The sequence below is a fragment of the Antechinus flavipes genome, chromosome 4 (assembly GCF_016432865.1).
Source record: "Antechinus flavipes isolate AdamAnt ecotype Samford, QLD, Australia chromosome 4, AdamAnt_v2, whole genome shotgun sequence".
NCBI classification, from domain to species: Eukaryota; Metazoa; Chordata; class Mammalia; order Dasyuromorphia; family Dasyuridae; genus Antechinus; species Antechinus flavipes.
In genome coordinates, this window is record NC_067401.1 from 78,491,667 (window position 1) to 78,506,972 (window position 15,306).

The 15,306-nt window shown below is 34.8% G+C and overlaps 1 protein-coding gene across 2 annotated transcripts in view; it reads right to left on the bottom strand.

Annotated features, from left to right (window-relative positions):
- The window catches only part of NVL (nuclear VCP like), an 85,019-nt gene that overhangs the window by 44,695 nt on the left and 25,018 nt on the right, over positions 1 to 15,306 (bottom strand). For both annotated transcript variants that reach the window (XM_051993378.1, XM_051993379.1), the window contains 6 exons: positions 11,264 to 11,390; positions 10,960 to 11,036; positions 10,297 to 10,431; positions 9,261 to 9,362; positions 3,623 to 3,740; positions 1,045 to 1,189 (listed from right to left, as the gene is read on the bottom strand). In XM_051993378.1, the coding sequence (XP_051849338.1) occupies positions 1,045 to 1,189; positions 3,623 to 3,740; positions 9,261 to 9,362; positions 10,297 to 10,431; positions 10,960 to 11,036; positions 11,264 to 11,390 (704 nt within the window). The remainder of the gene's footprint in view (positions 1 to 1,044; positions 1,190 to 3,622; positions 3,741 to 9,260; positions 9,363 to 10,296; positions 10,432 to 10,959; positions 11,037 to 11,263; positions 11,391 to 15,306) is intronic.

A 15,306-nucleotide genomic window follows, 5' to 3' on the forward strand; every position in this document is an offset into this window, starting at 1 on the left:
CAAATATAGAGAAATACATGAGTCAAATTTATAAGCATATGAGTCATTCTTACATGGATAGTTAAAAGATATGAACAAGCACTTTTCAGAAGAATTCAAAGCCAACTCAAGTCATATGAAAAAATGCTCTAAATCACTACTAAATAGAGAAATGCAAATTAAACCAAATCTGAGGTACTATCTCATACCTATCAAAATGGCTAAGATGACAGAAAAGGAAAAATGATGAATGTTGGAGAAGCAGAAAACTGAGACACCAATATACTATCAATGGAGCTACAATTTGATTCAACCAATCTGGAGAGCAATTTGAAACTATGACTAAACGGCTATAAAACTGTCTAAACCCTTTGATCTAGCAATAGCATTGCTTGGCCTATATCCCAAAGAGATCAGAGAAAAAGAAAGTGGTTCCTTATATATAAAAAATTTTTATAGCAGCTTTTTTAGTGGTGGCAAAGAATTAGAAATTGTGGGGATGCCCATTAAATGGGGAATGGCTGAATAAGTTGTGGTATATGTAGTATATGACTGTAATAAATAATGTGAAGCAAGATGGTTTCAGAAAAACCTGGGAAGACTTATGAGAAGTGATGCAAAATGAAATGAGGAAAAGCAGTAGAACATTTTACACAGTACCAGCAATATTGTAAGAATAAAAAACTGTGAATGACTTAGCTATCCTGATGAATACAATGATCCAAGACAATCCCAAACAGAGAATAGACCCTAAATTAGAAGGATCTGAATTCAAATCTCCCTTCTGATAAATACTGACTATGTCTTCCTGACAATCCATGCTGAAAAATGCTATTTATCTCCAGGGAAAGAACTGATGGAATCTGAATACAGATGAAAGTGTAATTTTCATTTTCTTTGCTTTAAAAAACAAACAAACAAACACATGACTAATGTTTTGTATGACTTCATATGTATAAATGACATCACATTTCTTACCTTAGTGGGGAGAGAATTCAGAACTCAAAAAAATTTTTAAATCAATGTTAAAAATAAAAATAACAACTTAAGAAATAAAAGATTTACCTTTCTCTGGATGCTTCATCTGGAATACCCAAACAAATTTCTCTGTCAAACCTTCCTGCACGTCTCAATGCTGGGTCTAGTGAGTCTGGTCTGTTGGTAGCTCCAATTACTAAGACCTGCGCTGTAGCAGCCAAATTATTTAGGTCTAAAAGACAAAAAAAAATAACTAAGAAACTGGTGAAAATATTAATCCCTTTGGATTTACATTAAAGATTTAATTTCACAATAAACAGTTATTAGTGGTCTAGAAAGAGTCCCTTGACTTTTCTCTACACAGATTTCATCTGAGTAGAAATATGCAGTTATGGATCCCATTTTTAGAAAGCCTAAGGCAGAGAAGTTAAATGACATAGTCCTAAGTCCAATGTGAGCTTTTCTTCCAAATAGTGAAAATTTTCACATGCTATAACCTGACATTTTTACTGACTGAATTACATAATTCCAAAGTACTTCAAATAAAGTTATCTACATAAAATGAAAGAACTGATAAACTCTTAAGTGAAAATTAAAGTATGATTTTTTTCATTTTTTCTTTCTTGATTTAAAAAAATATATAGCTAATGTGGAAATGTATTTTGCATGATTTCATACAAGTAACTGATATATTGCTTGGGTGGGAAAGAGAGGAAATAAACATACATATATAAATGCAAACTTTTTTTAAGAAAAAAAAAATTTACTTGAGTTCCTTGTATCATACAATTCTGAAGGGGGAAGATAATTTCTGAATTTCAATTTAAGTGGTTAAGTAAGCTCATCCCACTTGAAAACCTTTAAGGAAATCACACAAAAAAACCCCAACAACCTCAACTGTTAGGTCACAAGATATTCTGTTATTTTAAATTTATGTAAGCTCTCTTCCTTATGTTAAAGGTCTTCAGCATTTATATATAAATCTATACCATATAATTTACATAGTTTCTGTATTATGCTTACAATTTCATATCTTATCCCTACTTAATTAGGTTTTGAGTAATAGTACATGGCATGCATAAAGATTTATATATTCTACTTTGTTTATATAACCTTAAGTCTCCAATTTAGTACCATATTCTATAATGACTTGTTCAATTAATTAGCCAGGAAAATCAACAATGTATTTGATCACTAACATAAAAAAAAAAAACCTTTCTACAAGACACTCCATGAGAAGAGTCTAGTTGACAATAATTACAAAAAACTATAGTGAAATCTGGCTTAGGTGAGGGAATAATAGGAGAACAGAAAGAGGAGAAAATCCCCTTTTGGTATGCTGACCATCTACATTAAGTGCTGACAAAGGTACTGTCCTAGGGGATTTTTCTTTCTGCTCTCCGTTGGTGGGCTCATCTGAAATGAAGTTCACTTATCAATTCTACAAAAGGAAAATTCAAATCAATACAGAGAGCCTTTTTTTTTTCTCAGAGCTATATACAAAGTTTGTATGGCAAAGCTGTCAATAGGAAGTATTTATTTGGATATTCTACTTGTAACTTAAACTTAAGGAGTATGGAATCTTAAAAAGCAAATTATCATCAAAAAGATGTATAAAAGGCTTACAAGCCAAAAGAATAGAGAATGCAGGTAACCAAAAAAGAAATGAGCATATCGGCTTTTTAATATCACAAAAAGTTACACAAATGTCAGTGCCACCAAACACATTTCTACTTCAGATTTAAACAGGTACATAAAACAAGCAACTTTCTCCAATGTAGATTATCTAATCCTAAGAGGTCTGGTGGAACTAGCGTCAGCCCCTTTAATAAAAACTATACATCAAGAAATGACCAGCAGGATGATTTCAGAAAGGCCTGGAGAGACTTACATGAACTGATGCTGAGTGAAATGAGCAGAACCAGGAAATCATTATACACTTCAACAACAATACTGTATGAGGATCAATCCTGATGGACGTGGCTCTCTTCAACAATGAGATGAACCAAATCAGTTCCAATGAAGAGAACCAGCTACATTCAGTGAAAGAACTATGTGAAATGAGTGTGGACCACAACATAGCATTTCCATTCCTTCTGTTACTGTTTGCTTGCATTTTTGTTTTCCTTCTCAGGTTATTTTTATCTTATTTCTAAATCTGATTTTTCTTGTGCAGCAAGATAACTGTATAAATATGTATACATATATTGCATTTAACATATACTTTAACATATTTAACATGTATTGGTTTACTTGCCATCTAGGGGAGGAGGGAGGGGGAAGGAGGGGAAAAGTTGGAACAGAAAGTTTGGCAAGGGTCAATGCTGAAAAATTATCCATGCATGTCTTTTTTTTTTTTTTAAGTATTTATTTATTCAATAATTTTCTTACTTTCAATTTTTTTTAATCTTTCATTTTCTTTTCTTTTTTTTAATTTAATAGCTTTTTATTTACAAGTTATATGCATGGGTAATTTTACAGCATTGACAATTGCCAAACCTTTTGTTCCAATTTTTCCCCTCCTTCCCCCCACTCCCTCCCCTAGATGGCAGGATGACCAATACCATGCATATGTCTTGTAAATAAAATGCACAAAAAATAAAAATAAAAACTATACATCTTTTAAAAAGAATATTTTTTAAACAAATGTTTATTTTACACTAACCATCCATGCAGACTAGGAGCTGGGCCACAATTCTCCGTTCCATGTCTTTTGAAGCAACTTCTCTTTTGGGGGTGATAGCATCAATTTCATCAATAAAAAGAATACAAGGTGCATTTGACTAAAAATAAGAATGCCATGGTAAGTGATTCAATGAAGATATCAACCATATAAAGATGAAAACAAAAAATTATGGAAGCACTCAAATCATTAAAAAACTTGAAAGTTTTAAGAACACACATTAATATCAATATCTTTGACTCAAAGGGAATCTAGATGGTTCTAAAGAATCATATAAAGGGGAAAAAAGCAGATATAGTTGGAAAAAAACTGGATTTCAAACATTTACTACGCACTCCCTATGCTGCAGATTTTGCGCTAAGGATAAAAAGACAACAAAGAAATAGTACTTGACCTAAAGGAAAAGAAATATATAGATACGAAATACAAAGAAATTTATTAGAAAAGAAGGGCAATAGCAGGTGAGAAGATCAGGAAAAAAAGAAGATCAAAGAGAAGGTGGACCTTTGACTAGAATTTTTAAGGAAATATGTGAGTCTAAGGCTAAGGTAAGGGAGAATTCTAAACAAGAGGGAGAGCTAGTAAAAAAAAGTGGAATGTTATGTATGAAGACAGCAACAAAGCCAGTCTATCGCACTGTAGAGATCGAATGAATAAATGAAAAAAGTATTGAAATAAGTTCTTATTATGTGTCAAGCTCCGTGATGGGAACAGACATACAAAAGGAAAACAATTACTGCCTGCAAAGAGTTTAAATTCCAAAGTGGGGGTGGTAGTGGAACAATCAGAAAAATGTAAATACATGATGGACAACGAGACCTCTTAATCAAGAAGGTGCAGCTAGCTCCAGGGAAGGTGACAAAGCATGATGTCCCCAGAAGGTGAACCTCACAAAAAAATCCACAATAGCTGCAGAGGACACAAGGCTATGGACCAGAGTAGGACTTTTATACTTCTATCCTCTAGCAATCTGACTAAACAATAAGGTCAAAAAGGTAATTCATGGGTAGGTCTAGGTTAGAAGAGCTTTTAAAAACTAAATAAAGGTGAATCAAACTGATCCTAGAAGTAGAACAGGACTTCTTAAATATTTTTCACTAGCAACCCCTTTTTGCCTGATAAATTTTTATGCCATCCCATGTACATAGATATATAAAATAGGTATGAAAAGTAAATATTTATGACAATAAGTCATAATTTCATCACCTCCACATTCTATTATGTGACCTCCATATGGGGTCACGAGCCATAGTTTAGGAAGCTTTGTAATAGAGAACCAGTACAATTTACTTAAGGTGACATGATCTGATCTGTACTTTAGGATTCATCAGTTCTGCAAGGATGTGGCAAGAGACTGAAGGCAAAGAGACAATTTAAGATGCAAGAGTCCAGACCAGAGATGTTAAGAGTATTAAAACCAGGTGGCAACTACATGAGAAAAGGGATGTGAAAAATACCGATGCAGAAATGACAAGAGTTGGTAACTGAGTGGTTATAGAGGCTGAAAAGAATGAAAGTCAAGGACAATGCCAAAGTTTCAAAACTGGACAACAAGAAGAATATATTGTTCTCCTTGATAGAAATAAGAAAGTCTAGATACCATTTTTGTTCATCACTTACTATCTGTGTGACTTTGAGCAAGTAATTGAACCTCTGTGTGGCCTGTTTCCTCACTGGCATTATATACTGGCATTTTTTTTTAATATATATATATACTGTCTGTCTCACAGGGTTACTGTAGAGAATGAATGAAATAATGGATATACCACCTCCCTGAAAGGGGAGTTAAAGACTGAATGAAACAATGAATGTAAAGAATTTTCTGAACTACAAAAACCAATATATAACAACCAATATGTTGATAGTATTATTATTTTTGGAGTCCACGCTTTATAAGACACAAATTACAGAAAGTCCAGAATCACTATAAATGACATAAACATTAACTTTCGGTCCTACTATTCAACTGGGTTTTTTATATACTTCTATGAAAAGTAGTTCAATAGAAGTATCAAGAGAGAAACTCATTTTGGGTATACTGTTAAAAAAGTAAGATAGCAAACTCTGAAATACAGAATATAAACTGTCTACTTTTTTTTTTTTTTTTTTTTTTAAAGAAATGGATTCAGACATGGTATACAGTGAATTAAAAATAAAGATATGCATTGTAGAGCAGTTTTTTAACATTTTTTATTGGACCCTTTCTGCAGCCACCTGAAACCTTTGGACCTTTTCTCAATACAATTTTTTTTTAATAACTGAAAGAAACGCCAAATTTCAAATAGAGACTGGTAAAAATAAAGATGTCATTAAGCACTCATGATCTGCCAGATTCTGTTCTAAGTGCTGGGGGATATAAAGAAATACAAAAAACAGCCTCTGCTCTCAAGGAGTTCATATTCTAATGGGGGAGACAACATGCAAACAACCATGTACAAACAAAATATACATAGGATAAATTGGGGATAGTGTTAAGGTTAAGGAGGACTGGGAAAGCATTCTTGCAGAAAGAACTTCAGCTGAGACTTGGAGCTAGACAAGTAAAGAGGAAGAGATAAGGAGGTACTGGGTTCCACAAATAAGGGATAGTCAGTAAAAATGCTTGGGTCAGGAAATGAAGTGTTATGTCTAAAAACTCATTTTTCTTGAACTCTGCCACTTTTGACCCTGAAGATACCTTCTTCTCCTTGATGTCATCTTGCCCCCAGATTTTGGGATACCACTTTCTCTTGGTTGTCTTCCTCAGATCATGTCCAAATGCCCTGGGTGAGCCATGGCATGCTCTCTCTGTCCTAGAACCCCTTCTCTCTATCTATATACTATATAGAGAGTATACACACACACACACACACACACACACACACACACACACACTATATATATCTCTATCTCATCAGTTCTCATGAATAAAGTTATTATCTATATAGTAATGACATCCAAATCTCTCTCTTCAGATCTCCAAGTGCCTTTCAGATTTCTCAAACTACATGTCCAGTAGACATCTTAAACTTAACATGTCCATCTTACTTTTTTAACATGGAAATGTCTCTCTCCCATATCTTCTCCCCTTCCAAACTTCCCTATTCTTGTTGAAGATACTATCATCTTCCCAGACTCATAAACTAGGAGTCATTTCCAGCTCCTCAGTATCTCAGCTCTCCTTCTCCCCCACATCCAATCTTTTGCTGAGACTTATGGATTTCATCTGTCACATCTCTTGATTACAGCTCCTTCTCTCATCTGACAGCACCCCTAAAATTGAACTGCTCTAATAGCTTCCAGCAGGTCAGTCAACAACCTCAAGTCCATCCCCCATTTAGCTGACAAAATGATTTTCCTAAAGCACAGATCTGACTATGTTATTATCCTTCTACTCAGTAAGCTCTAATGGCTCATCACCTCCCAGAATCAAATACAAAACCCTTTGGCTCTCAAAGCCTTTTGTAACTTGGCCCATCTTATCTTTCCATTCCTCTTACATCTTCCAAGCCCCCACTGCAGACTCTTCAATTCAGTACTGGCCTTACTGTTCCAAGAACACTTTGTTCTCTTGACTCTGGCTATTTTTATTAGCTATTCCCCATGCCTGGAATGCTTCCTTCTTCTCATCTCTACCTTCTAACTTCCTTCAAGTACTAAATAAAATCCCACCTCCTACAGGAAGTCTTTGCCAGACCCTCTTAATTCCAGTCTTTTCTTTTTTAATTACTTCCTATTTATCTTACACATATTTGTCTGCCTGCTGTCTCCTCCACGGTATTATGAGCTCCTTGAAGATAAGAAGTGTTTTTTGCCTTCTTTGTGTTCCTAGCATTCAGCACAATATCTGGCACATTATACACTTAATAGTTAATGACTGACTACTTGAATGTTATGTGAAGAATTAGTACCACTGGATCACAGAAAACATGGAGAAGAGTGAGGTTTATGAAGCTCTTTATAATACTGTTTTAGAGAGTAAGAGTATGAGAACTGAAACTTGCTGTGCAAGCTAATATTTAGTCATTCAATACTAGGCCTATGGGTGGGGAGATTCAATGGATTTAGGATAGAAGAGTTTGGTGGGGAAAGATGTAAGCAAAGCGTCAGGCACACAACAGTGCTTGATAAAGGCTTGGTGACTGACAATAAAGCTAAAATTACTCAAAATTGTGACCAGGACACATCTTATTTAAAATAAAAGTCTGGCTATTCATTATCTAGCTCTCTTCCAAATTAAAAATGTTTATGAAGAAAACACATGCATACATAGAAACCTCATTAAGGTGAGGAGACTTGCCCTTATTTACAGAGATAGTAAAATTGCAGTCAGAACTCAAATTTAGGTCCTTATTTCAAGTTCAACAATATATCCATTACATCAGACCAAATTATCAAAATGGAATCCTGTCATCAAAGCACACAAGCTTCTGCTCAGTTATATGAAAAATTAAACAGGAAGAGACTTTTAAATAAAAGAAGTTATGGAATGGCATCAGGATTGAGGCCAGGAAAAGGAAGGAACAAACTATGTCACTAGGAAAAGTATGATTTACCATGATTGATCTTATGTCCTATTAGCTAAACAGGTAGCATTGCAATTCTCATAAAGCATAAGGCTCTTTAAACAAGATGATCACCTGGCGATTATATTTGTCTCTTTAAAGGTAAATATCCAAATTTCACTTTAAATTAAAATGTTACAAATATAAATCATGTCACAAACAAAATTCACCACAGCATTCTTCCCACTATATTTAACTGTATTTTCTTATAGTTTCTACCTTGTACTATTTCTATCTCATTTAATATGACTCTCCCATCAAATCTATTGCATCACCTGCCCTCTTTGTTTTGTTCTCCATATTTCCCTTTAGCTACTATGGCAGTAGAATTTATTATCTCTATTCATAATGTAGTACTTCCAGTTTTTAAATCTGTTTTCTGTTTTTAATTCTTATGGCTTTTTCCTTCTGTTCTAATTCTTTCACAAAATGACTATATGGAGATACGTTAACAGAATTGTACATGTATAGCTTATATCAGATTGTTTGTTTTTGGGGAGATGGGAGAGGGAAAGGAGGAAGGAAGAAAAAGTTTTAACTTAAAATATTACAAAAATGAATGTTGAAAACTATCTTTACAAGTAATTGGGGGGAAAAAGATAATATTATGTGCAACAACAACAACAAAAAGAACTAATCATTATAATGATGAATAAACAGCCAAATGTGGAAACAAATTGCAATAATCTTGGGTTGTTTTAATTTTTTAAATCTTTAATAACATAAGTTTCAGATAAGACAGAAATAACCCATGATCCTTCTAGTGAAACATAACTGAATTTTCTTCTCCCAAGGGGTAAGAACTTAAATTCTACTAGCCACAAGACAGTTTACATTCAACTTTACAACAGATAAAATCCAACATAAGTTATGGATATTCTCCTAGACATTCAACTCTAGGAGACATTCAAGGCTCCTAAAAGTCACCTGCAGGTTGTCTCTGTCTCTATGCAGGTTGTACTATGAAATTTTAGGCAACCACTGTTAATCAATTCAGTGAATGAGAAAATCCTGGTAATGCCATGGAATGTGAGAAGAGTCTGACCTGAACATAGCTAGCATCCACCTTGACTTACCACAGCCTGTTCAAAGAGTGCTCTCAATTGCTGCTCAGACTCCCCTGACAATCCAGACACAATCTCAGTAGCAGCTACTTTAAGAATTGGCAGCTCAAGCTCCTGCACAGAAACACACAAAAAAATGATGAAACTGCTAAGTTATAAACCAAATTATTTCCTTCAAATCAGCCAACAGAAATAAACTAATTTTTTTCAAGTCCCAATTTCTAAGGAAATATTAATTTTGTATGCTGGTCCAATGAAAAAGAAACACGTTTTAATTAAGAATCTGTTTTAACATCAGTTTTTTAGACTCAGTGCCTGAGAAAAGAAAACTTGAAGACTGTTTTCTTCCCCATGAAAATCTGGTCAGAAGGGGCCAACTCTCTCCAACTCTAGTTTGGGCCAAGTATATTTTGAAATATACCTGGGAGACAGGAACTACAGAAGATCTGACATACACTCAAAACCTTTCTCTTCCTTTTTTTTTTTTTTTTTTTGGGGGGCTAAGGCACGTGGGTTTAAGTGACTTGCTCGAGGTCACACAGCTAGGAAGTGTTAAGTGTCTGAGATCATATCTGAACTCAGATCCTCCTAACTTCAGGACTGGTGCTCTGCCCACTGCACTACCTAATTGCCCTTCTCCCCAACTTTTAATTGACAAAACTATGAATAGGGGTGAGAAGAGAGAAGCCTCAAAGCTAAAGTAAGTAGGGTAATTATGACCATCTTAAAGGTGGCTTACCTCCACCAACTACTCCTCTATTAGAAAAAGAAATGAGATCCTAGTTTACCCAGAAAGTTATCCAGAGGAAAAAGTAGTCAGATTTCAATTTTGGTCATTATCCATTGGTTAAGTGAATAGAAAGCCTGGAAACTAAACTGGAATAAATCACCAGTCTTAAAAATTGGCACAAATGCAATTTAATTTTATAATAAAGAAAAAAAAGACAAGAGGATCATTTTTAAGTAATAGCTGTCCATTTCCTGACATCATCACATAATAAATTTAAAAAGTTGAAGGAGAAAAATAGGAAACATCAACATTTCTTACCCCAGCAATTGCTTGTGCAAGTAATGTTTTTCCACAACCTGGAGGTCCATGTAAAAGAAATCCTCTAGGTGGTACTACACCAAGATAGTGGTATACTTCAGGATGACGCATATGGATAAGCATTTTACATATTTCCTGTCAAGAGAAAAGGAAACAATACTAGTTTGCAAAAGCATTTTATGTATCCTATCTCATTTGATCAGCACAACCACCTTGTCAGATATGCTTTACAGGTATGACATTTTTCAGATGTAGTGGGTTAAGTGACTTGCTCATGGTCATACAACAAATGAGGGATCAGAGGTAAAATGCAAAATCCAACCTCATTTGACTTTAAGTTCAATATTGTTTCAAACATATCACAGAATCCACTAAGATAGTCAAAGGGAAAGATATGTTTAAATTGAATTAAATGTTCAATTTTTAAAACAAGCAACTTTAGTCAAAGTAAAAATGATCTTAAATGGCCTTAAATCAATGGTGGTCTATTTTATACAACCAATATTTCTTTTGTCAGTCAAAAAAAGCCAAAAAACAAAAGGTACACTGGTCTACCTCAAATTTTTATTTGCTATGGATATACATTTGGCAGAGGCAAAAAACCAGGGTCTGTTTCTGTCATTAGCAGAACAAGATGAAGTCATATTCAATAGTGTAACTGACCTTCAGTGTCACATCATTGCCCCCTACATCTTCAAACTTCACAGTAGGGATCTGTAGCTCTAGAGTTTGAGTTCTGGCTGTCAAGAAGGAAAGAAGAGATAATGAAGAATTCAGAGCAAGTCAAGAGGAATCTTTTTTAATAACCTCTACTAAGTAAATTACCAGATAGGGAAATATTTTCTGTTGTATGCTCCCTTATATCTTGCATCTCCTCTGCCAAGGTAGCTTCCTGAAACTTGAAGCTAAGTATGATCTAATGATACACTACTACCATTTTTCACCATTATTCATTCATTAATCTTACCTTTTTTTTGCAAAACATTTTCTATTTCTCCATCTACTTTTTGATGATCCTCAGTTTTCCTCCTGGTTCTCTTAAGTCTGTTTTTTCTTTTTCCTTCACTCTCTAGAAGAGAATTATCTTTTGAATCCTAGAGAAACACCAAATGAAATAATACCTATAAGAGTAGTCAGTTAACATGCAGTTTCTGAAATACTTATTCATGCCATCTTTGAAGATATGACCAAAAAAAGTTTTAATATTTTTAGAGAAGGATATCATCAAGAATTTGACCTGTTCCTGTCCCCCTCTCTCTCTTTTTTTAAAATCTCAGACAACAAAAGTTTCAAATTATATTCAAGTAGGTTAAGAAGACAAAACCAGCTAAAATTCAAACATCTAAATTATTTGTTCTATTAAACCTCAGCAGAGTTTACCTCTCCAGATGTTTCTAAGATAGGTACACATTCCAGGCTTGCTGAACTTATTCCTTACCCATGTTTCTTCTGAACCTAAAACTATAGTTTTTGGTCCACCAACCTAACTCAATTTCACTCTGAACATATTCTTGTGATATATACTATAGTCTGGCCCCATTACTTGCCATACCTTTCTTTATTCTAGTTACATGCTGCTTTGCATCCATAGTTCACTTGACAAATATCATAAAATTCATGTGTTCCTACTGAGGAAGGCTTTAAAAAAAAGATTTTTAAATATGGCATAACATTGTATAACTTCCATAGAATCCTTTTTCTTTTCTTTTTTTTGTTTTTTAATTTTATTTTATAATAACTTTTTATTGACAGAACCCATGCCAGGGTAATTTTTTTACAACATTATCTCTTGCACTCGCTTCTGTTCCGATTTTTCCCCTCCCTTCCTCCACCCCCTCCCCTAGATGGCAAGTAGGCCTCTATATGTGAAATATGTTGCAGTATATCCTAGATACAATATATGTTTGCAGCACTGAACAGTTCTCTTGTTGCACAGGGAGAACTGGATTCAGAAGGTAAAAATAACCCGGGAAGAAAAACAAAAATGCAAATAATTTACATTCATTTCCCAGTGTTCTTTCTTTGGGTGTAGCTGCTTCTGTCCATCATTTATCAATTGAAACTGAGTTAGGTCTCTTTGTCAAAGAAATCCACTTTCATCAGAATACATCCTCATACAGTATCGATGTCGAAGTGTATAATGATCTCCTGGTTCTGCTCATTTCATTTAGCATCAGTTCATGTAAGTCTCTCCAAGCCTCTCTGTATTCATCCTGCTGGTCATTCCTTACAGAACAATAATATTCCATAACATTCATATACCACAATTTACCCAGCCATTCTCCAATTGATGAGCATCCATTCAATTTCCAGTTTCTAGCCACTACAAACAGGGCTGGCACAAACATTTTTCTTTGGGATATAAGCCCAGAAGTAACAGTGCTGGATCAAAGGGTATACACAGTTTGATAACTTTTGGGGCATAATTCCAGATTGCCATAGAATCCTTTTTCAATGTCTAATCATGGCTTGGAGATGACTCTTGGTTTGATCATGCAGAGGATAAGTTCTGAATATTTCTACCATGCTGTAAACTGACTACCCTTTGCAAAAGATACAGTGTTTAAAAAGGACCAATTTTGCTATGTAGGGGAAAGCATGTCATCAACAGCTAGCCATCTGAATAATCTACATTTTGGCCATGACTACCGATAGAACAAAGACAATTGTAAAATGGCGCTCAGTCCTCTGTGGCTCTGTTAAAATTCAAGTGACAGGGACAGAAGAAGTGAGGAATCCTACAGTTTGTGGCATTTTTAAGAATTTAGATGCTTGGGACCCTTAAAAATGAAATCCTTATCCAGTCACCTGCAAATGGGCATCTTGCTGGAGGAATTGAATTATGTCAATCGACATTCTTATTACAAAAAAATCCTGAAGAAGGAAGTTGTGGTGAAATCAAAGAATAGCACACAGGTGTTCTTTCACGAAGTTAAAAAGTAAAGAGAAGAATAAGTTTTATCACGTCCATAAAGACACAAGGAACATGATTTCATGGAATGGATAACTGGTTATCAATTATTACAGACCCAATGACATATATTTACAAAAATGTCACCAAATAATAATTGGAACTTATATACAAACATCAGTTACGGAGCAAAAGGATGGAGAAGATTCTATAAAGAACTTGTTAAATTCTTCCAAATAAAATCAGAATATACTGTTATACTTGATGACTTCAATGCAAAGATGAAAAAAGGTAAAGATTATAAAAATACATGGGAAAAGATAATTCAGGAAGAACCAAAGACTTGTAGATTACCCATAAGTCTTATTTCTCTAAAACATAAGCACTTTGATACCTAAATAGACAGGAAGAACCTACTCTATATCTAAGACTATACTATTAAGATCCTTGACTTATCAGGGCAAATACCTTTAAAATAATTCCTCAAAAAAAAATCTGAAGCAGTAGAACCCACAAAAGGATGGGATGGAAATAATTCTCTAGCTTAAGCTTTCTGACTCGGAAGGTAGCAGGAAAGGTCTGTTTCACTACTGTGAGATTGGGACACAGTCCAGTGCAGCCTGCATCAGCACAGCCCCAACCCCAGCAAACTAAGAGCAGGCCTTGGGAGTGACTGCATCAGCAGTAGCTTATGGCTACTTTTGGACCTCAGCCCACAGACAATAAGGGGAGTCAGACAAGTGGTCAGAAGGCAATTACATAGATTCTTTTAATGGCATGGGAAGCAGGGGGGGGGGGGGGGCAGGAGAAGGATTCTTGCATTGTCCATACTCAGATCTGGCTTGCAGTCTTAGGTACTGATCCAGAATAAGGAGGAGAACTGATATGCTAAAGTCTGCAGTTTCAGAAGAGTAGGGACCCCTACCACAGTTTCAGGGCAGAACAGAGCTCCTGGGGTAATTCACAGAGAAGCACACAGGCCAGGAAAGCAGTAAATAATCTAGATCAGTGTTTCCTAAACTTTTGACATATGTGTACCCCTTCTATAATTTTTGTAATGCTGAGTACCCTCATCAAAAAAAAAAAAAAAAAAAAAAAAAAAAAAGGAGGTACTTTAATATCAAAATATATTTATTTTTTCTTTTTTTTGGTACACAAAATAATAATAAACAAAAAACAAAATTATTCATAATAAAATATAAATCCATGCCAGAAGGTTTGTTGCATGTGGAAGGAAGAGCAATTATTAGAATTGGCTTCAGACGGATTCTTGAAATATAAACATAAGGAGTGTACTTTAACATCATTCTGGTTACAAATGCAACATATGTATCCTGTTTTAACAGAAAAAGTTCTGAAATACATCTTGCCTTTTCCAACTTCATATTTATGTGAAGTTGCTTTTTCAGCATTTGTAGACATTAAGTAGAAAAAAAGGAACAGACTATTGGACGTGGAGACGCATCTCAGATTAAAATTAACAACCAGGGAACCAAATTATGATGATGTTATCTCAGCACAAACAATTTCATCCTTCTACAGAAAAATAATCAAAATCAGTGGGACTTACTAAAGCAATAACAAACCTTTCCTATAAGAAAAATCTAACAAAAGCTAAAAATTCAAAGGTACCTGGAGAAGCCATTAACTATAAACAAAGTAAGTTGTCTGTAACAAAGTGTGGTATATTCATGCCGTGTCACAACAGACCATCTCACGCCTCACAAGACTTTCTTGACTTGACTCATAAGAATGCAAAATAAGATGCAACTAAGCACGGTGCAATGCATATCCTCACCAAACTCTGGTGCAATGCGTACCCCCCACCAAACTCTTCCTGTACCCCTGGGGGTAGGCATACCACTTTGGGAAACACTGATCTAGATCATACCTCCTTGGAAAACCCGAAAATGTATATAGGTCCCCAGAACTAGCTCTGAAAACAGATGAACAGAACTCCTTAAGTTTGGAAAGTTCACCCTCCATGCTAGAAAAAGAGTCAAGCTTTAGCAGAGTGAAAAGTCAAGAAATATGGTAGAAAACTGAGCAAATGAAAAAAAAAATTCTGACTATAGAAAGTCGCTATGGTGACAAGAAAA